The 21669-nt window shown below is 45.9% G+C and overlaps 1 protein-coding gene across 1 annotated transcript in view; it reads right to left on the bottom strand.

Annotated features, from left to right (window-relative positions):
* Positions 1-4142: 4142 nt before the first annotated feature.
* FGF5 (fibroblast growth factor 5) overlaps positions 4143-21669 on the bottom strand; it is a gene marked incomplete at its 5' end in the record, with an annotated part of 43833 nt that continues 26306 nt past the window's right edge. Inside the window, one exon of the mRNA XM_081959986.1 lies at positions 4143-5171. Within this exon, the coding sequence (XP_081816112.1) occupies positions 4836-5171 (336 nt within the window). The 3' untranslated portion in view covers positions 4143-4835. The remainder of the gene's footprint in view (positions 5172-21669) is intronic.

Raw genomic sequence — 21669 nt, 5'->3', positions numbered from 1 at the left:
ACTGTTACCTTCCCACCAAAGGTGGTCCCTATTTTTTCTTCTTGCATTTTTAACGTGCTTTCGAACTGCTAGGTTGGCAGAAGCTGGGACAAGTAATGGGACCTCACTCCATTAGGTGGCGCTAGGGATTCAAACCGCTGACTTTTCTGATCAACAAGCTGAGCGCCTTAGCCACTGAGCCCCCATGTCTGCATACATACATCTATCTTTGTCACAATGACAAATAGTGGTAACATCGTTATTAATATTACATTTCTCGTTAATAAAACTTTCTGGTTATTTCCTAAGAAGGCATCAAGAGCATCGTTCTATACAATTATTAATTCATCCGTTGATAATGATTACAAGTAATTTGTTTAATGACTGACACTTTTTCCATTATTGTATGTATATGTCTATCTAACTGCTGGGTCTTTTTTTCCCCTTTATGGAACTATTTATCCTGTTGCTTTAAATTTTTTAATAAACAAATTATAACAAAGTGAGGGGGGGGGAACCTTTCAACCCTACAGTGCTCTTTCTGAATTGGCACGGTATGCCTTTTTTATTACATTATGTCATTTCCAATAATTCCTAATGGTTGATGAGCTTGGGAAAATCTCTCTTCATTCCTTTCCTAACCGAGGAATACTGAATAGCAGTTTTGACCCTGGCTTGCGTTCCCAAGACACTTTGCGCTTTAGTAGGTCAGTTAGAGACCTACCAGATGCCTTCACACAATGTGTTAGGTTTCCTCTTTAGAGGTTATGGAGAAAGATCCGGTTTGTCTGATTAATGATTCAATATTTTGTATAAACCCAGAAAAGGGGTTAAGTTAGTCACCACGCTAAACGCATGATGTGAATAAAGCCTCTCGGAAATCAGGCAGCATGAGAAAAATATCGGGGGAGTCATAACTACTCGGAGTAGAAAAAAACAGAAGATGAAAGTACTTCCCCCAAATAATGTTTGGCTGGGGACTGTTGCTTCTTAGGCAAGTTAGTATTTGAATTAATCAACATGCACGTAATAGAAATAATAATGGTAGAAGTACAAATAAGTAGAGGAAAACAGGTTGTTTCCTGCTATTTATTAAGTCTCTTTATTGTGATCAAAAGCCCATGTAAAATAAAGCTCAATTGTAAAAGAGAGAGAGAGAGAGAGAGTGGAGGAGGAGGAGAAAGAAGAAGAAGAGGAGGAGGAGGAAGAGGAAAAGGAAGAAGAGGAAGAGGAGAGGAAGAGGAGAAGGAGGAAGAGGAGGAGGAGGAGGGGAGGAGGGGGAGGGAAGGAGGAGGAGAAAAAGAAGGAGAAAAAGGAGAAGAACCCCTCTCATGGAATGGTGATTTAAAAAGTGTTAGAATGTGTGGAGATGGATAAGCTAACAATGGAAATAAAAGAAAGAGGAGAAACTGAATACTATTTGATTTGGGACACATGGTATCATTGGTTGGAGAATAGAAGTAAAGATCAAAAAGGTTAAAGTAAATTAAGAGGTGACAATAGTATACTGTATAAAATAGATTTGCACATAAAAGAAAAGGAAAAATAATGTAAATAAGTTGTATGTACATATTAGATGTACTGATACCAGAGTGTAGTAAAGATTGAGATAGCGTTACAAAATGAAGAAAATTGTTCAATAAAAAGGAAGAGGAGGAGGAGGAGGAGGGTAGGAGAGAGAAGGAGGAGGAGGAGGGGAGAGAAGAAGAAGAAGAAGAAGAAGAAGAAGAAGAAGAAGAAGAAGAAGAAGAAGAAGAAGAAGAAGAAGAAGAAGAAGAAGAAGAAGAAGAAGAAGAAGAAGAAGAGGGGGAGAGATTACATATAAAAATATTGTATTATTAACTGGACTTATCAATTGGTTGGCTGTACATTATGCATATGACAGAACAGAATTTAGTTGAATTTAGGGTAACTGAGTCATGTTACTTGCAACTTGCCAATTATTAAGCAGGAAAAAAGGAGGAGAAAAAAAAGGTTTTAATACACAAAACCCAGCAGGTGAATTTTATTTTTATGGCACGAAGCTTAATATTATTGTCTGAAACTCATCTGAAGCATCCTTTCAAAAATCTATTCAGGACCAGCTGATGATGGGTTCCATTTCTCTGATCCTAGGCTTCAAGAAACATCCACGGCAGCGGATGGTATTTCTGCTTAAAAGTTAAAAACTACAAAGAGTGACTGTGGATTGGAAGAAAAGGCTCCGAAGATGTGCTTTTCTCATTGGTTGCGACTTTTAAACTCAATTGAGCCCTCTTTTTGTGGCGTGCAATAGATCAGAAAGCAATAAGAGAAATCAGCACTCTGGAACAGCATCCTGCAGTTAAGCAAAATATTCCAACCAAAACCACAGGTGTTGTCAAGCATTTGCTTTCACCCACAGTAGACAATCGGTGTGTTTCTGAGTTTGAAGGCATCTGCTAAATCTTCATCCTCTCTGCCAAACTGTTTCATTCATGGGGCAGAAGAAAGGAAGGATCACCTGGTGTCCTACCTCCTGGTAGTGGGCAGAATCAACCTGCAAGACTGCATTCTAACCACTGTACCACCAGGGCTTCTGATGCATATGTGTCAATTAGCCTCGAGGACTTTCTCATGAGCATTGATGGCGCAGTGGTTGGAGGGCAGTACTGCAGGCTACTTCTGCTGACTGCTGGCTGCAGGCAGTTTGGCCGTTCAAATCTCACCAGGCTCTAGGTTGACTCAGCCTTCCATCCTTCTGAGGTGGGTAAAATGAGAGTAAACCCACATTGTTGGGGTTGATAAAAGCGCTAATTTCATAGTGAAGCACGAGTATCCAGCTAGTTCTAAATAAATGGCTTTTCTTGCTGTCAGTTTTTGTTGTCGGTGCTGTTGTTTTATCCTTCTTTTGGTGCAGATCCTATGCTTCCTTAGCTATGAGCTTGTCAAGAAAGACACACAGTGGGGAAAAAAAGCTTGCTTCTTTATGGAGCATTTATCCCTGATTTAGAAATGGCGGCCCACTCCAAGTTGTGGTAAAATAGCAACAGATCAACCTCCTTTTCATCACACCTTTCCACCCGACTGGGCAATTCGCATGGACACCCGCATGAGTTACCGGATGGAGTTCGGCATGACGGCCCTTGAATCGAGACTTTGGTACATTAAAAAAAAAATCCCCCTCATTTTTCTTTTTCTCTTTTTTAACGTGAAGGGGTCTCGGATGGCCAGGAAGAACAAGGGGGACCCTGTTCTCCTGTGGAAAAGGATTTTTTTGCCTTGCTGAGTCCAACTCATTCATGGGCCGTGGCGCGGCGCCATTTGATCTGGTTTACAGAATGGAAGTTGCGTCTCTGATTAAGCTGCTTTTTCTCTAGGGACATAGAAGAGTAGAAATTCCACAGGGTCACAGGGGAGGTATTTTAAACACTGTCATTGCAGCCTCGGAATAAAATGTGTCTGTCCAGCTGTCCAAGGAACAGCAGGGGGTCGTTTGAAAATCAGGACATTTTGGAAGGGAAGAAAGAGGGTTGTTTCCTCTAACTTTAGAATCGCTTTAGAATAACAGAGTTGGAAGGGAGCGTGGAGGTCTTCTAGTCCAACCCACTGCTCAGGCAGGAAATCCTATACCAGCGATGGCGAACCTTTTTTGGCTCGCATGCCACAAGTGGGGGGAGCGCAGGGGGGTCGTGTGCAGGCGTGCCACACCCATAATGCAATGCGTGACCCCCCCCAGTGTGCATGCGTGCACAACAGGCGCGACCCCCTCATTTTTACATGCTTTTTTCACCCTCCCCAGGCTCCAGAGGCTTTATAGGAGCCTGGGGAGGGCGAAAAGAGCCTCCCCCACCCCCCGGAGGCCCTCCAGAGGTTTCAGGGACCGTCCGGAGGCTTCCCTGAAGCCTTCAGAACGCTTAAAATGACCCTCCCGGAAGTGACTTCCGGTTTGCTCGGGGCGTCGTTTTAAGCGTTCTGAAGCGTTGCCAAGCTTCTGAATTTTGATCACGTGACCATGGGGATGCCACGACAGTCATAAGTGTGAAAAACAGTCATCATAAGTCACTTTTTTCAGTGCCAGTGTAACTTCGGGCAGTCACTAAATGAAGTGTTGTAAGTCGAGGACTTACATAATCATCGTAATTTCACATCAGACCGTTCCATCTGGATCAATTTATTACATTTCTCTTTCTTTTTCACTCGATTCCAACAGTTCTGAATTCTTAAAACATTTAGATCACCGGATGAATGCATTGAGCAAATCCACCCATAATCGTATTTGAGGTATTTTCAAACATGTTCTTAAAAGTGCAGGGGGGAAAAAAGAATGATGGGACAGACAAACACACACATGCAGAGAACATGACATCAGCTGTTGTCTTCCCCTCTTCCCCCCACTCTCCAATTTTACAACACACACACACACGCACACACAAAAGTACAGAAATAAATCAATTAAAAACCCAGGTAGAAGTAATAAAAATAGAGAGAGAGAATAGACTCGACGTATGAGGTAATCTTTCACATCTCGGAAGAGTTTGTTATTTTTACACACAGCAGTTCAGCCATTTCAAGCCAGCAGAAGACAATCCGTGGTCAACGACGGGAAAGCAGAGAGAGATAGAGAGATAGACGGGATGGGAAATTAAGGCTTCCTTCGGAATTTATCTGCATTCCTTTGGTGCTTTTCCTCCTTAGCATGGCGGAAGGACCCCGTGTCGTTTTTAATCCTCTTCTCCCAAAGCGGTTCGGCTTGTAGGTTAGGCCTCACATGAGTTCCATGGATGGAGTAGAAGGTAGCTCAGATGGAGTTCTGCCTTTCTGCACCATGGCGCTGCTAGGAGGCAGTTCCTGAGTAAAAGTGATTGTTTCTCCGTTTGAGAACGGATGAGGAATTGCTATCCAAAGCGAAACTTGAGTCTGTACTTCACCGGCTTCTTCTGAGGAGCTTTGGGCTTGGCTGGAAGAACCACCGGCGGCCTTTTCTTCTCGGGGACAGCCACCGTGAAAGAAAGTTCCGGTGGTTCGGTTTGTTTGAACCGTGGAAGGAAATGAGTGGAGACGTGCTGGGGTTTTACTCGTGGGCTGCACCCACGCTTGGCTTTTCCTCGCTTGTTCAAAGCCACGTACCACTCCCTTCCGGTTTTCACAGTCCGGTGGACAGCTGAGGAGTAGGTGTTGTAGCTGTTTTCTTGAAACCGCTCCCTGAACTTGCAGTCGTCGGTAAATTTGGCCTGGAAAATAAAAAAAAGCCGGAATCAACAAAAAGGAAATTGATTTGCATTAGCATTAAAATCTCATTACAAGTCCTCCTACTTTCTTTCATCTAATATTTAGTTGCAGTTCCAGAGCATCAGAACTCAAATGGCCAAACCTGATATCCTATTTTCTCTCTCTTTTGTTTATGAAACTAAAAAAAAGAAATAGGTGCAGGTAATCCTTGCCTTAGAACTGTTTGTTTACTGATGGTTTAAAGTTACAACATCACTGCAAAGAGGAAACATAGGGCCAGTGTGGCTTTGGCCCGATCTACCCAGTGTGAAGAGGAAATATGCCAGCAGTTTGGGGAGTGGCGTCAAGCTGGCCACGCCCACCCAGTTGGCCATGCTTCATGAGTGGCATGAAGCTGGCCACATCCCCTGGTTGCCCACACCCATCCAGTCAGCCACACCCACCCAGCCCCCCCAAGGTCAACCACAGTGTCAGAGTTCCAAACAGTATCCAAAAGTAAATCAGAGTCCAAAGCAAAGTATTGCTCAAAGTTCCAATTTATTAAGAGAGCCATGTTGGCACATCTGGGAAAACCTGAATCTGAAAGCTTCCTGGTTTCCCCCACCCAGTTGAAAGTTCAAGATCTTGCTCCCATACCCACAAATTCCATCCCATGGTCCAATCTCCCACTGCCACGCTGGCAGTTCCACCCATCCAGTTCTGGTCAGGTGCGAAAGTGCAGCGACAAAGGATGACCTTGGCTGTCTAGAAAGAATTTTGTTATGGCTACATAGCATCTAACTCCGTACAATCCCCCCTCCCATTTTCCCACAATAGAAAAAAGGCATAGCAAAATAATAGAAAGTGTGGCAGGCCAAAGATCCAAAAGAAAAAAATATCTGCAGGCCTGACATACAGTCCTGATGCAGCCCTCAATCAAACTGAGTTTGACACCCCTGTTCTAAACAATAATACAAGCTGTTTGTTTTGGTAATTAACACCTTTGACTGATCAATTTTCCACATCCACCTCGTCTTCATCTCTACCTGCATTTCACTGGAGAGAAAAGGAATCAACAGTTTTGAGGAAGCGCTTCCGAATGTTTCATTTCGTATTTTTCCCCCATGTTGGTTTGCTGGTCGAAGGAGGCCAACTCTGCTATTTTCCCCTCCCTTCCAAGAAGATGGGAGCTACGGATCTACGAACAACAGAGAGAAGCTGAAAGATGATCTGTTTGCTTGGTCACGAATTCCTCTCGCCAACTTGATCCAGTCTAAATCTGAGAAGAGAGTTTCATGTGATGGCCTCCCAAAGGTCTTAAGTTTGTTTCAGGAACGGGAACATGTCTCCCGTCTATCAACAGGCCTTCTTCAGTTAGAGTGATGGGAAGGGAGGCTAAAGTCAAAGGTCTACTCATTACGATACGGAAGAGGGGGAAATCGTGGTGAGAGAAACTGTCAACAAAACTGTTGCTCTTTCTCTTCCCAGTTTCTCGTGGAGGAAAGTCTTCTGGCAAACTTTTCCTGCCCCTTTTTTCTCAGGGATTCTGATTTTTTTTTTAATAGAGTAAGGATGGTCTAAGCCAGGGATGTCAAACTCAATTTCATTGAGGGCCACATAATCTTTCATTGACCTCAGGAGGATGGGATGGGCATGGCCAGGGTGGCTTTGGCCAGCCAGCTCAATGTTACTCGTGTCGGCGGCACCTGTGCTAAGGCAGGACTTCCCTCAGACCCTCTCTCTCACTCTCATTATAATCTCCTTCCTTCCTCCCTCCCTTCCCTTTCCTTACTTTTCCTTTTCCTTCTCCTTTCTTCTTCCTTCTCCTCTTTCCTTTTTTCCCCCTCCCTCCTTGCTCTTTTCCCCTCTTTCCTTCTTTTTCTTCATCTTTCCTCTTTCCCTTTCTCCCTTCCTGTCCCTCAAATGCAAAACGGGAAACGTTTCTCCTTTTGTTTTGCTTTTAGTTTGTTTTGCTAGCTAGACCTCTGCACACGTGCCCCCCCTCCCCCCAAGCCCATTTTTGCTGGCAGATGCAACACGGGCCAGTCCTTTCCTGTTTCCAGGGTGGCCCCGCGGGCTAGAACTAAGGACTCCATAGGCCAGATCCAGCTCGGAGGCCTTGAGTTTGACACCTTGGTCTAAACCTTAGAGATCTCCACCATAGCCCACCTAGTCTTTTAAAAAACTTGCATTCACTAATAGCTTCAGCCAGAAGGGGGGTTGCTCCTGGTTCAGCCGAACCGGTAGTAGAAATGTGGCCTGGTTGCAGAACTAGCAGTGACCCAGGCTGGCGACACCCCCGAACCAGTTCCCCGATCTGTGCATACGCAGAACAATATTTAGTCAACTGCACATGCACCAGCAATGCATGGCTGCCGCAAAACAGCGCACACGGCAAACCGGTACTGACCGGTATAGGAGCCCACCCCTAGCTTCAGCCATCCAGGGTTATGTTAGTTTGCCTCTGACTACTTCCTAGGGCTGCCAGCCCTTGAAAACAAAGAGTACAGCCATTGCTTCCTCCATCGGCTAATGAATGGACTGAGATGACCTTTCTCTCAGTGGGTCTGGAGAAAAAAAAAGATTGAGTTGCAGAGTTGCAAACTCAGCTTGGCAATGGAAGTGCATTGTCAGAAGATAAAATGAAGAATTCTTTGGAAGCTGAAAAAGGAGGTGGAATTCTGAACCTTCCATCTTGCAGACTTGCAAGAGACACATATACTTACAGATAAAGGATCTCCAGCAGTAAATCAGAAATGCTTTCTAAGCCTCCCTTTTAATATCTTTTTGCAAAGTTGCACCTTATCAGATGTGCCTTTCCTTTTGTGTTGTGTCATTTCGGTAAATCATAGCAAGAAGAACCTGACCATCCTTGGCTGATCTTCAGAAAGCCATGCAGGGTTGGACCTGGTTAGCGCCGGAGAGAAGATCACCAAGAAATCCCACGATTGTAGAAGATAAAGGTGTAATGGTATGTGGGAATGACCTTGGCAGACAAGGGGAAGAGAGGCTGCCTAATGTTGTGGCCCACCAGCAGACAGTGGAGCTGGCAGCAGATTCGGACAGTGAGGAGGTTGAGGAGGAACATAGGCCAGTCCTGGAGTCTGGGGAAGGCTCTGATGAGGGCTCTGTGTCGGAGGCAGGGAGTGGGCCAGAGCTATCTGACAGTTATCAGCTGCCTTCAGAGTTGGATATCAGTGGGGCAGAAGAACAGCTGGAGCCTGTTCCTGATGTGCACATGCACAGAGCTGCCAGGAGAAAGGAACAGTTAAGGAACAAGGGCTGACTTGGGAGTAAAGGCACAGGTGGACAGTGAATGGCCCCTCCCATAGGGAATAAAGTGGAGCAAAAGGGGAGGGGAGTTTGCAGGAGACAATTAGTTCAATTCCTTAGGGTGAAAATCTGTTCCTGACTTCTTGCCAAGTAATTGCTTCTACAATGTGGCGTTTGGAAGATATCGACCTGGCAGCTCTCCAAGCCTGATAAAGGTCTGTCGTTGTGAAATCTCATGAAAGACTGTTTTACCGGGATTTTGCTGGAGAGGAATTCCCTTTAACCTAAATAAAAGAGGTTTTATCGGGATGAGGAGTCGGCTTCATGATCTTGGGAGGCCTAAGTCAAAACACCTAGGGAATGATCAGAAAACAGCAAGGGGAACCCGCAGCCACAAAAGGGGTACAGAAAGAAACCCAAAAAAGAAACTTCTCCAACTTATCAGGCTGTTAAAAAGAGATGGCGGGAGATTGGTACCTTCAGAGTTGCAAGATTCAGTTCACGTAGCTTGCAATAAAGTAAAATGAGCTCAGATGGTCATGTTTCCTGCCTGGTCTACTTGGGAAGGTTTACAAGAAGGGAGGCAACATTACATCCTGGAAGAAAGCAATGAGATATTATTTTTTCCCCTGTAGGGTTTTAGGTCACTTCAATCTGTCAGCTCCCAGCAGCTACATAATATTGAATTACTGTCTGGCTTGGAAACATTATTGCTTCAGAAAGGAAGGGGGTGCAGAGAGTGGTGAGGATAGCAGAAAAGATTATTGGTAGTTTACGTCCTTCTATCCAGGACATGGCACATAAATGATGTGCAGGATTTTCTGGGATGCTACCCATCCTCTTCACAACCTGTTGTCCTTGTTACCTTCTGGGAGGGGACTTTGTGGTACGTGAAGCAGAACATCCAGAGTCAACCACAGTTTTGTTCCATATGGTATCAACCTTGTGAACTCTCAAGTTTAAATGATTTTATATATACAGTATATAAAGCTGTTTTCCAAAGCACCTGAAGGCCAGACAAGGAAGAATGGATGGATACTGAACAAGGAGAGACTCAAACTGGAAATAAGGAGGAATTTTCTGACAGTGAGAACAATCAACCCATGGAACAGAAGTTGCCTTCGGAAGTTGTGGGAGTTTCATCACTGGAGGCTTTCAAGAAGAGACTGGACTGCCATTTGTCAGAAATGGTGTAGGGTCTTCCTGCTTGGGCAGGGGTGGGGGGTTGGACTAGATGACCTACAAGATCCCTTCCAACTCCATTATTCCGTTATCCTACCTCAAAAAAAGCAGAAACCCATGCTGCCAATTTTCAGCAATCATGCTACTGAAATTCGGCGTGGCAATCCGAGCAGATTCTGGGATTGTCAAAAAAACAAAATACTATGGAATAAAAGAAAAAGAATTACTCTGAAGCTCAAAACAGCTCACCTCTGTTACAAGGGAATAACACCCAATTACTGTATTTTTCAGAGTATAAGACGCACCAAGGTTTTGAAGAGGCAAATTAGGAAAAAAAAGTTTTTGCACTCTGCAGACCTCCCAAAACTGGCCCATTTTTGTGAAAACGGCCGCGTTTTTTTTTAAACGGCATGTATAGCCTTTAGGAGACTTGGGGTGGGGGCAAAAATGAGCAAAAAATGGCCCGTTTTTCGCACGGCCATTGTTGGTGAAGGGGGTGGGGTTTCGGGAGGCAAAAAATGCTGTATTCGGTGTATAAGATGCACCTAGATTTTCAGCCTCTTTTTTGAAGAAAAAAAGGTGCGTCTTATACTCTGAAAAATATGGTAAATATATAAGCATAAGTCTAGAATGCAACAAAATGTCCATCTTTTTTATTATTATTTCAGGTCTGAGCAATGCCCAGATGTTGGAGACCTTTTCTAGACAGAACTTCCAGAAAACTACATTACTGGAATTTCTAATGTTAATTCTACTCTGGTGATCCACCCTTCCAAAAGGAATAAAGGTTGCATCTCATCCAGACAGCATCTTCTAGCAAGGTCATGCCTTCTCTCTAATCTTCGTCTTGCCATTTGTACGACAGCACAAAGAAGCAGGAATAAATGATGTGAACTTATCTACAGCTACTGAGGCAAGACCTATGTTTTCACCCAAGATCTGTGTCAAACAGAAAAGCAGTTCCTTTGTCTCCTGGGACATTAATTTTGCTCAGCTGCCTTTGCCATCAGCGAAGAAAGAATCACACACTAGAAAAAGCCTCAGTAATTTCTGCTTTAAAAAAAAACAACCCCAGACATCAGCATCTAAACCAGATCCTTCCTTACCAACAGTTATACTGGTTATGTTTACAAAGGTGCTTTTTTCAAGAGTCAACTGGACTTTGTGGTTTTTCTTTGAAGACGTTTTTCTTCTCATCCAAGAAGCTTCTTCAGCTCCGACTAAATGGTGGGGAGATGGAAGGATTGATACTCCTTGCAGACAGCTGGTCCTTTGCATCCTTTTAGAGGGTCGTTGAGGCTACTTGGACGTTTGTCTGTGTCCTCAGGGTCACCTGAGAGGTGCAAATGGGCGTGGAGCAGTGGTGAAATTCAATTTTTTTTACTACTGGTTCTGTGGGCGTGGTTTGGTAGGAGTGGCAGAGGAAGAATAGTGCAAAATCCCCATTCCCTCCCCATTCTGGGGACAGCCAGAGGTGGCATTCGCCAGTTCTCCAAAGTACTCAAAATTTCCCCTAACGGTTCTCCAGAACCTGTCAGAACCTGCTGGATTTCAGCCCTGGTGTGGAGCCTTCTTGGAACTGTTGAAAGGCTCCACACCCATTTGCACCTCTCAGGTAGCCCTAAGGACACAGATAAACCTCCAAGTAGCCTCAACAACCCTCTAAAAGGATGCAAATGACCAGCTGTCTGCAAGGAGTATAAATCCTTCCATTCTCCACCATCCAGTCAGAGCTGAAGAAGCTTCTTGGATGAGAAGAAAAACGTCTTCAAAGAAAAACCAAGAAAGTCCAGTTCCTCCAGAAAAAGCACCTTTGGGACACCCTTGACCTTGGATGACTGAGAAACTCCATAGACAGTTAAGTTTATTATTTCATGGTGTTGTGGCCCACTAGCAGCTAACAGATCTGGCAGCAGATTCGGACAGTGAGGAGGCTGAGGAGGAACATGGGCCAGTCCTGGAGTCTGGGGAAGGCTCTGACGAGGGCTCTGGGTTGGAGGCAGAAATGGGGCCAGGGCCGTCTGAAAGTTATCAGCTGCCTTCGGAGTTGGATATCAATGGGGCAGAAGAACAGCTGGAGCCTGTTCCCAGTGTGCGCATGCGCAGAGCTGCCAGAAGAAGAGAACAGCTAAGACATCAGGGTCGACTTGGGAGTAAAGTCACAGGTGGCAGGTGATTGGCCCCTCCCAGAGAGAATAAAAGAGGAGTGGGCTTTTGCAGGAAGCGCTCTTCACATGGAACCCCCCCCCCTCTGCCCATCCCGGCTTGTCCGCAAAGCTTTTGGGGAAATTCTGATTCAAACTATGCCACTCTTTCCTCTTTCCTGATTTTCTGCAGTTAGGAAAAAGAACCGGAGGGACATGGTAGGAAAAAAAAAAGAGAGGGAAAGTCACCCAACAAATACATCATCCGGAGATCGCATAAAACCCCTAGATGAGATAAGGTGGAAGCACAAGGAACGTGGAATACAAAGTCACCTTCCATGGAACATGAATCATGGACATTGGCTCGTACCAATGATTGCATTCAGAGTTTGATTTCTTTTAAAAAAGAAAACAGGAGAAGAAAAGAAGAGGAGGAGAAAGAGAGACGGATCTGCAGTCAAAGCTTTAATTGATTTTGTAATGACTAGGTATGGCCGCTCTCAGAGGGTCAGATGAGGTAATCATACCTCCTCAGCCCTTATTCTTAACACTGGCACACCACAGGGTTGTGTGTTGAGTCCCTTACTCTATAACAGCGATGGCAAACGTTTTTGGCTCTGTGCCATAAGTGGGGAGGAGCGCAAAGGGGTCGTGTGCGGGCGTGCTGCACCCATAATGCAATGCGTGACCCCTCAGTGCACATGCGTGCACTAAAGGCATGACCCCCCATTTTTACATGCTTTTTTCGCCCTCCCCAGGTTCCAGAGGCTTTATAGGAGCCTGGGGAGGGTGAAAACAGCCTACCCCGCCCCCCGCCCCCGGATGCTCTCCGGAGGCTTCAGGGAAGCCTCCAGACGGTCCCTGAAGCCTTCGGAGCGCTCAAAACGACCCTCCGAGCAAACAGGAAGTCACTTCCGGTTTGCTTGGAAGGTCGTTTTAAGCGTTCCGAAGGCTTCAGGGAAGCTCATGAAGCCTCCGGAGGGCCTCCGGGGGGGGGGGGAGGCTCTTTTCGTCCTCCCCAGGCTCCTATAAAACCTCTGGAGCCTGGGGAGGGCGAAAAATGGCTTTAAAAAAGGGTGAACTCAGCTGACAGGGCAACGCCTCACGTGCCCTGACAAATGGCTCCACGTGCCACCTGTGGCACGTGTGCCATAGGTTCGCCATCACTGCTCTATAATCTTTGTGTGCATAACTGCATTCCCACTCACGCCAGTAATACTGTTATTACATTTGTAGATGATACCACAGTGGTGGCACCAAGGGTGGGCTTCAAAAATTTCAGCAACAGGTTCTCTGCCCGGTTGCTGGGTGGGTGTGGCCGTGGTGGGCATGGCCTAGTCGGCCTCCTGCACTACAGCTGGGGCAGGGGCGCTTTCACCTTTCCCAGGTTCTGGAGGCTTTCCTTGACTCTCTGGGAAGGTGAAAACTGCCTCATGAAACGGGCCTGTTTCCAGCCTCTGGGACTTCCAGAAGGCCCATTTTCCCCCTCCCCGAGCCTCTGCACGGGACCTGCACGTATCTTGCATCCCAAAAATCTGCATGGAGACTCCTGGGAGGAGAGGGGCCAGCCAGAGGTGGGATTTGGAGGTTCTCCAAACTGGCCATACTGTTAGTTATGAGTTCTCTCGAACCCGGCCGAACCTGTAGCAGCCCACCCCTGGAAGGGACTCATCTCAAGGTACGGGGGTGGGGGAATGAGTCTGCCTATCAAGACAAGATGGACCAGTTGCTTTTGTGATGTAGAGACAATAACGTGGTCCTTAACACCAATAAGACCAAGGACTATAGAAGGAATAGATCAGACATCTAGCCCTTGCTTATCGATGGAGACCGAATGGAGCCAGTGGCCAGTTGTAAGTTTCTGGGTGTTATCATAAAAAAGGACCTGACCTGGGACACTTACATTGCAGCCCTGGTCAAAAGGGGCCAGCAGCGATTACCATATATTCCAGACTATAAGACGGACCATGATTTTGAAGAGGTGAATTTTAAAAAAGTTTTTGCACTCTGCAGGCTTCCCAAATCTTCTGCACGCCTCGTTTTTTTTGCAAAAGAAGGGGGACATACAGAGCTTTGGGAGGCTTGTAGAGTGCTCCTGGGGACTGAGGGGGGGGGAGGCAAAAATGAGCAAAAATTGCCCTTTTTTGCTCATTTGTGCCCACCCCAGCCCCCAGGAGCACTTTGCGGGCCTCCCAAACCCTCTGCATGTCCATTTTTGCAAAGGGGGCGGGGTTTCGGGAGGCCAAAAATGCTGTGTTCACTGTATAAGATGCACCCAGATTTTCACCCTCTTTTGGGGGGGGGAAAGGTGCGTCTTATACTCTGTAAAATATGGTATGCTACCTGAGACTTCTCAGGAAACAACAACTGAATGAAAAACTGCTGGTGACCTTCCACTGCTGCACCGTAGAAGGTATTTTAACTTAGTGCACCTGTGTATGGTTTGCCAATTGCACAGTGGCTGTTAGGTCAACGTCATTGCCCAGAGGCTCATTGGTTGACCTCTTCCTTCTTTAGAAGTGCTTTATACCTTCCGCTGCCTTAAGAAAGTTCAAAACCTTCTTGAAGATGCATCTCATCCTGGGCACCCTTGGGGACCAGTACCGTACCATCCTGGGACAGTACAGGACAATAAAAACAAGGACAAATAGGCTGAAAAACAGCTTCTACCTCAGAGCAGTAACTATATTGAATTCTACGACACAGTGCAATATTCAGGCAGTATCAGGGGTTTTCAATTCAATTGTATAGAATGCGAAAGATGTTTGTTGGTGTTCTTATTTTTATAGTTATAATGTACACTGAGGGTGGCATTTAATTTCGTTGTATGAGGTGCAATGACAATAAAGCAGGGACGTGCGGTCAGGGGAGGCAGGGGAGGCAGAGCCTCACCGCTCTCATCATGAAAATAAAAAAAAAAGGGAAAAGGGAAAAGGCGCTGAGGAGCCTTCTGCACACGTGGTCCGGGAATGGGACCACGTGTGCAGGAGGCTCCTCTAGCCTCAGCCTCCCTCCTGCACACGTGGTCCCATTCCCCGCCTTCCTGAGTCAACATGAAGGGGACCGCGGCTCGCGCTGATGATGTCACCAGCCTCACCAGCCATAAACCTCACCGCACGTCACTGCAATAAAGTAAACTAAAAACGAAGCCCAAGTTTTTCCCAGCCTCTGAATTTGTGTGACAGATGTACATTCTAGCAAATCATATGTTCAAACGGTACAGCTGACCTGTCACTCTTCCTGCCTCAAGAAAACTGCTTTCCTGTTTATTCTTTTGCGCCTGCTGCATGTTTTTCTGTCATGTGGTTAACCTTCTCCATATTGAAAGACACAACCAGAAACAATTCCTTATTCCTCGAGCGATCTGGGTCTGGGAAAGAACTGGGAGTTAACGGTACCAGTTAGATCTGGTTTAGCTGCTTTGCCTTAAATGTCTTTCCTTCTTCCTAAGAGGTTCAAACGTAGCAAAAGAGCGGAAATCACAAGGATTAGACCAGGGGAGTAAAAAAAAACTCCCTTAAAAAAATTATCTTTTTTTCCTTTTGTAAAAAAAGGCTTTGCTGCTACTGCAAGCAATATTGATTTTAAAAGTTTGGCATACAGTAGGACCCCGAAAATGTATTTGAACAGCAAGAGGATTTATAGGCAGATCTTATACATGTTATGTAAGGGTTGTTGTTGTTAGTTGTGAAGTCGTGTCCAATCCAGCGCGACCCCCATGGACAACGTTCCTCCAGGCCTTCCTGTCCTCTACCATCCTTTGGAGATCATTTAAGCTCACTCCGACTGCTTCAGTGACTCCATCCAGCCACCTCATTCTCTGTCGTTCCCTTCTTCTTTTGCCCTCCATCTTTCCCAGCATATTCTCTTCTCCAGGGAGTCCTTCCTTCTCATTAGGTGGCCAAAGTATTTGAGTTTCCTCTTCAGGATCTGTCCTTCTAAAGAGCAGTCAGGGTTGATCTCCTCTAGGACTGACCGGTTGGATCACCTTGCAGTCCAAGCGACTCGCAGGAGTCTTCTCCAGCACCAGAGTTCAAAGGCCTCCGTTCTTTGGCGCTCAGCCTTTCTTGTGGTCCAACTTTCACAGCCATCCATTGCAACTGGGAAAACCATGGCCTTGACTAGACGCTCTTTTGTTGCCGGATGCCATGATCTTAGTTTTCTTAATGATGTCCTATATAAGGATATATCGGATGTGTGTGTGTGTGTGTATTCGACAGGTTCAAGACCCTATCACACGGAGCTCAGGTCTCAAACCTGGGCTGTCAAACCTGAGCTTTCTAGGCTCCTTATGTAGAAGATATGTATGTATGTATGTATGTATGTATGTATGTATGTATGTATGTATGTGTATGTATGTGTATGTATGTATGTGTATGTATGTATATATATATATATATATATATATATATATATATATATATATATATATATATATATATATATATATATATATATATATATATATATATATATATATATATATATATATATATATATATATGCTGGTTTTGTTGTATTCGGGTCTTTTCCTGTGTAAGGTTGAGATTGTCTTTGCAACGTTTCGGCAGGATCACACCTGCCATCTTCAAGCTGTGGGCTTAAAATGGGAACGGAGCTGCCGTCTTTCTGTAAGTCTTGGTGGGAGGGGATGGGGTGGTGGCTTTGTTTCAGTAAGTGGAATGATTGGTTGTGTGGTTGTATCATGATTGGTAGATTGGTGCTGATTGGTGCAGGTTGTGTGTGCATTGTTGTTTTGTATTTTAACGGCTTGGGTGGTGGGTGGTGTTCGTTTGTTGGCTAGGGCTGGTTTATACATACATACATACATACATACATACATACACACACACACACACACACACACATACATACATACATACATCCCAGGTTCAAATCCCAGTAAGGGTATGGCTAGCTGATGAGAGCTAAATAGCTCGAAATAGATCTATACTAGTCTCCCTTTATTTATTTATCAGCACAAATACAACATATATTAAACAACCAAAAAACAGCCAACATCTTAAGAAACCCCAAAGACAAGACCCCGAGATGAGCACCATGCCCTAGAATCAGAGACAACTGACAGGGAAAGCTTGACCTTTTACCTGTACATCAATCTTTCTCAACTTTGGGTGCTTGAAGAGGTGTGGCCTGGGAAGATAGCTGGCTGAGGAACTCTGGGGGTTGAAATCCACACATCATCAAGGTGGAGAATCCTTGCTGCTCATTTTTTAAATGAAGATTCCCTCAAATCCAGCTCAACCCCAATCCAAATGGGGCTTCCTTTTTCTTAAAACGGATCATTCCACTTTCCAGCCCAGTTTGTAGTTCTGCGATTCTACGGCCATCTCCCACCCAACTCGGATGCAATCCTGCTCAGTTTGCTGAGATCAGCCAAGCCTCGTTAGGTCCTACCACATGCAGGTTTACTAAGAAGTTAAACCCATTGAAAGCAATGGGACTTTTCCCCTGTCATGTTGCATCAGGTTTTGCCGTGTGTGAGAGAGGGGGGGGAGAGGAAGGAGGAGAGAGAGGGAGAGGAAGGGAGGGAGGGGGAGAGAGACAGAGAGACACGTGGCATCAGGTTTCTGTGTGTGAGAGAGAGGGGGAGAGGGAGGGAGAGAGAGAGATGGGAGAGGACAGGAAAGAGAGAGAAAGAGAGAGAGATAGTGAGTGAGAGAGAGAGAGTGAGAGAGAGAGAGAGAGAAAGAGAGAGAGACCGAAAGAGAGGGGAGGGTGAGAGAGAGGGGGGGAGACAGACAGAGAGAGAGACACACATAGCATCAGATTTTTGTGTGTGAGAGAGAGGGGGAGAGAAAGGGAAAGAGGGGAGAGAGACAGAGAGAGGGGGGGAGAGAGAGACGGAGAGAGGGAGGGAGGGAGGGGGAGGGAGACAGAGAGAGACATGTAGCATCAGGTTTCTGTGTGTGAGAGAGAGGGGGGAGGGAGGGAGAGAGAGAGATGGGAGAGGACAGGAGAGAGAGAGAAAGAGAGAGATATAGTGAGTGAGTGAGAGAGAGAGAGTGAGTGAGAGAGAGAGAGAGAGAGAGAGAGAGAGAGAGACAGACCGAAAGAGAGGGGAGGGTGAGAGAGAGGGAGGGAGACAGACACAGAGAGAGAGACACATAGCATCAGATTTTTGTGTGTGAGAGAGAGGGGGAGAGAAAGGGAAAGAGGGGAGAGAGACAGAGAGAGAGTGTGAGAGAGAGACGGAGAGAGGGAGGGAGGGAGGGAGGGGGAGGGAGACAGAGAGAGACATGTAGCATCAGGTTTCTGTGTGTGAGAGAGAGAGGGGGGAGAGAGGAAGGAGGAGAGGGAGAGGAAGGGAGGGAGGGGGAGAGAGACAGAGAGACACGTGGCATCAGGTTTCTCTGTGTGTGAGAGGGGGGAGGGAGGGAGAGAGGGGGGGAGAGGAAGGGAGAGAGAGACAAAGAGAGTCAGAGAGAGGGAATACGTGGGAGATACAGAGAAAGAGAAAGACAGAAAAGGAGGGGAGGGAGGGCGAGAGAGAGAGATAGCATCAGATTTCTGTGTGTGAGAGAGAGAGGGAGAGGGAGGGGGGAGAGAGGGAGGGAGGGAGACAGAGAGGGAAAGAGAAAGAGAGAATGAAAACCAAAGCCATCTGTGTCAGGAGCTAAGAATTGGCAGAATCCTCCGTGCTTCCGAATCCAGCTTCCTTCAGACAAACTGCTTTATAATTTAATTAAATCAACCCTTTCGGTGGATGCTTGAAACGTAGCTACGGAAAGGCGCCTATAGAATTTCCGCCCCGTTTCCAAAAGGAACCGAATGTTATTTTGCGCTTGGCTAGCAATCTTCTCATCCTTGATATAACAAAGAGTTCCTATGAGTGACAGGCACAGCTCCGCAGAGGCCCTCTCCAAACTCATTAGCCCATCCGTCTTGCCAAAGCAAGGAAGAACGGCAGATGCTGTTTTTACATTATCAGCATTATTTAGCCCAGTAATCTTTAGACGTTTTGGCTACGGTTTCAGCTCATTTCTTTGCACTGATTCAAAGGAAGACTCGCAGGTCACAGTCCTTTCCAGGATGACTTCCCTTCGCTTGGATCCATCTGTAACAGGCTCGGAAACGAGGAGGAAGTTCATTTAATTTTAACTGGCTTCATGCAAGGCAGGGCTTGAACAGGAAATATTAAAGGAATACAAATTATCTGGGAGGAGTAACCAAAATGCATTGGAGGGCATTCCGTACACCGGTCCGTAAAGAATGATCACAAGCTTATAAGTAGCAATGGCACTTACACTTATATACCGCTTCACAGTGCTTTCCAGCCCCTCTCTAAGTGGTGCTGTGGCCTGCCAGCGCTCAGCGGAACTGGCAGCAGATTCGGACAGTGAGGAGGTTGAGGAGGAACCTGGGCCAGTCGTGGAGTCTGGGGAAGGCTCTGATGAGGGCTCTGCATCGGAGACAGAGAGGGGACCAGAGCCGTATGCCAGTTATCAGCTGCCTTCAGAGTCAGACATCAGTGAGGCAGACGAACAACTGAAGCCTGTTCCCAGTGTGCGCATGCGCAGAGTTGCCAGACGAAGGGAACAGCTAAAGAACAGGGGTTGACTTGGGAGTAAGGCCACAGGTGGATGGAAAGAAAAGAGGAGCGAAAGGGGAGTGGAGTTTGTAGGAGACAATTAGTTCGCTTAATTGGTTTGTGACTCTCCGAGACTCTTTGCCATGTTTTGCAGATATCAGCCTGGCAGCTCTCCAAGCCAGATAAGGTCTGTGACTGTAAATCCTCCCTCAAAAGACTTTGCTGGATGTGAATGAGTCAGAGATCAGTGGGGCAGAAGAACAGCTGGAGCCTGTTCCTGGTGTGTGCATGCTCAGAGCTGCCAGAAGAAGGGAACAGTTAAGGAAGGAGGGCCGACTCAGGAGTAAAGCCACAAATGGACGGTGATTGGCCCCTCCCATAGGAAATAAAAGAGGAGCGAAAGGGGAGTGGGCTTTTGCAGGAAACAATTTGTTCATTCGTTTCAGGAGTGTGAAGATCTGTCCCTGAATCTCAGAGACTCTGTGCCAAGTCTTTCCTTGCACTGCACTGCGTTTGGAAAATATTTACATGGCAGCTCTCCAAGCTAGATAAGGTCTGTGGTCATAAATTCACCTTTGAAAGACTGTTTCCCAAGCCTTTGCTAAATGTGAATGAGAGGAATTCGCATTCGTTTAATAAAAGGGGTTTTCTCGGGACCAGGAATCTGCTTCACAGTTTCTGGGGAAGCCTAGGTCAGAACAAGTGGTTTACAGAGTCAGTTTATTGCTCCCAAAAATGTGGGTCCTCATTTTACCGACCTCGGGAGAATAGGCGGCTGAGTCATCCTTGAGCCGGTCAGGATTGAACCGCCAAACTGCTGGCAGTCAACAGAATTAGCTGCAATGCAGCATTCTACCAGTGCGTCACTGCGGCTGATAATAACTCATTCATGTCACTAAAGGCAGATCCTATACAGGTAGTCCCATCTTATACCAAGAACCATCTTATGCAAAGCTTTACCTGCAAAGGTAACAATTGATCACTGGTTTCACTGTGGAATTGATGTTCCTGCTAGAACATTTTGTTTGGATACTGTGCCAGAATTTGCTTTCTAGTTACCTAGGACCAAGGATCAAGGGACGTGGTGGCTCAGTGGCTAAGATGCTGAGCTTGTCGATCAGAAAGCTCGACAGTTAGATTCAGTTAAGTCTTGATTATTCGGGGGGGAAATGATATGATACAGAATATAGTCAAATAAAGGAGGGATGATGATAACAACATGTATGTATGTGTTGTGGCCCAGCAGGAGCAGTTGCCGCTGCCACCAGACTCCGAGAGTGAGGGTCCCTATGAGTCGGCTCAAGAGGAGGTGGAGGACCCTGGACAGGGTTCCGACGCTGAGCAGGGATCAGAGAGTCTGGTCGGCCACCAGGAGGCGCCTGAGGCATGGAGCAGCGGTGAGAGCCAGAGGAGGGGGGCTTCCAATGCCATGCCTTGGAGCAGTGGGGAGGAGTCACGAGACAGTGAGTCAGAGCTGAACAGGGAGTTCCTGGATGCTCGTTATCGCCGCGCCCATAGACGCAAGGAGCGTGGGCATAATTATCGGCGGTAAGAGCTCTCAGCTGCTGATCAGGCGGCTCCTCTCCAGGTTATAAAAAGGGTTGACTGTGCATACGCCCTTTGCAGCAGTCAACAGAGGACTTATGCCAGAAGTTCTAGTCTGGAATTCTAGCAAGCTGGATAGCTGCTTTCATGTTTTGTTTTTGTGAGTTTTGTCTTGGTGGTTTACTGCCACGGAAACTTCTGTTTGTTTGTGCAATAAACCTTGTTACCTTATACTGTTCCGGAGCGTGCTCTGTGTGGGCAAAGGAGGAAGGGGGGGTCAGAACATGTACGTATGTATGTATGTATGTATGTATGTATGTATGTATGTATGTGTACAATTAAGGAAATGGGATGTAAATTGTAAACAGTGATTTGGAAAAAGGATTAGAAAATTTTGTTATTAAATATTATGGATGTTTAGCTAGAATAGGACGTAAGGATCCAGTGTCATTGGAGGATTTTAGAAATAGTAAATGAAATGCCAGTATGTGGTTGTGTATTAAATCTTGGTATATTTTATGATGATGGACGTTTAAACAATTATAGTCAAATGAAAATGGAGGTATGATGATGGTAACATGTATAAATATCTGAGTTGAAATACTTGAGTTAATAGGAATTATGTTTGTTGAATGCCTTTTTTTGGAACCAACTGATACAGTTTCTACAGTATGTAAAGAAGGATGTGTTGTGTTTGTTTTGAAAATTTTTAAAAAAACTTTTATAAAAAAAAAAAGAAAGGTCGACAGTTCGGCGGTTCAAATCCCTTTAAAAAAAAAAAAGCCGAGTCGTTTAGCAAAAAAAGAGGGCGAAGTTTGGGGACAA

Source organism: Natrix helvetica, assembly GCF_964273705.1.
Source record: "Natrix helvetica genome assembly, chromosome: 7".
Taxonomy (NCBI): domain Eukaryota; kingdom Metazoa; phylum Chordata; class Lepidosauria; order Squamata; family Natricidae; genus Natrix; species Natrix helvetica.
This window is presented reverse-complemented; position numbering and strand designations above follow the sequence as displayed.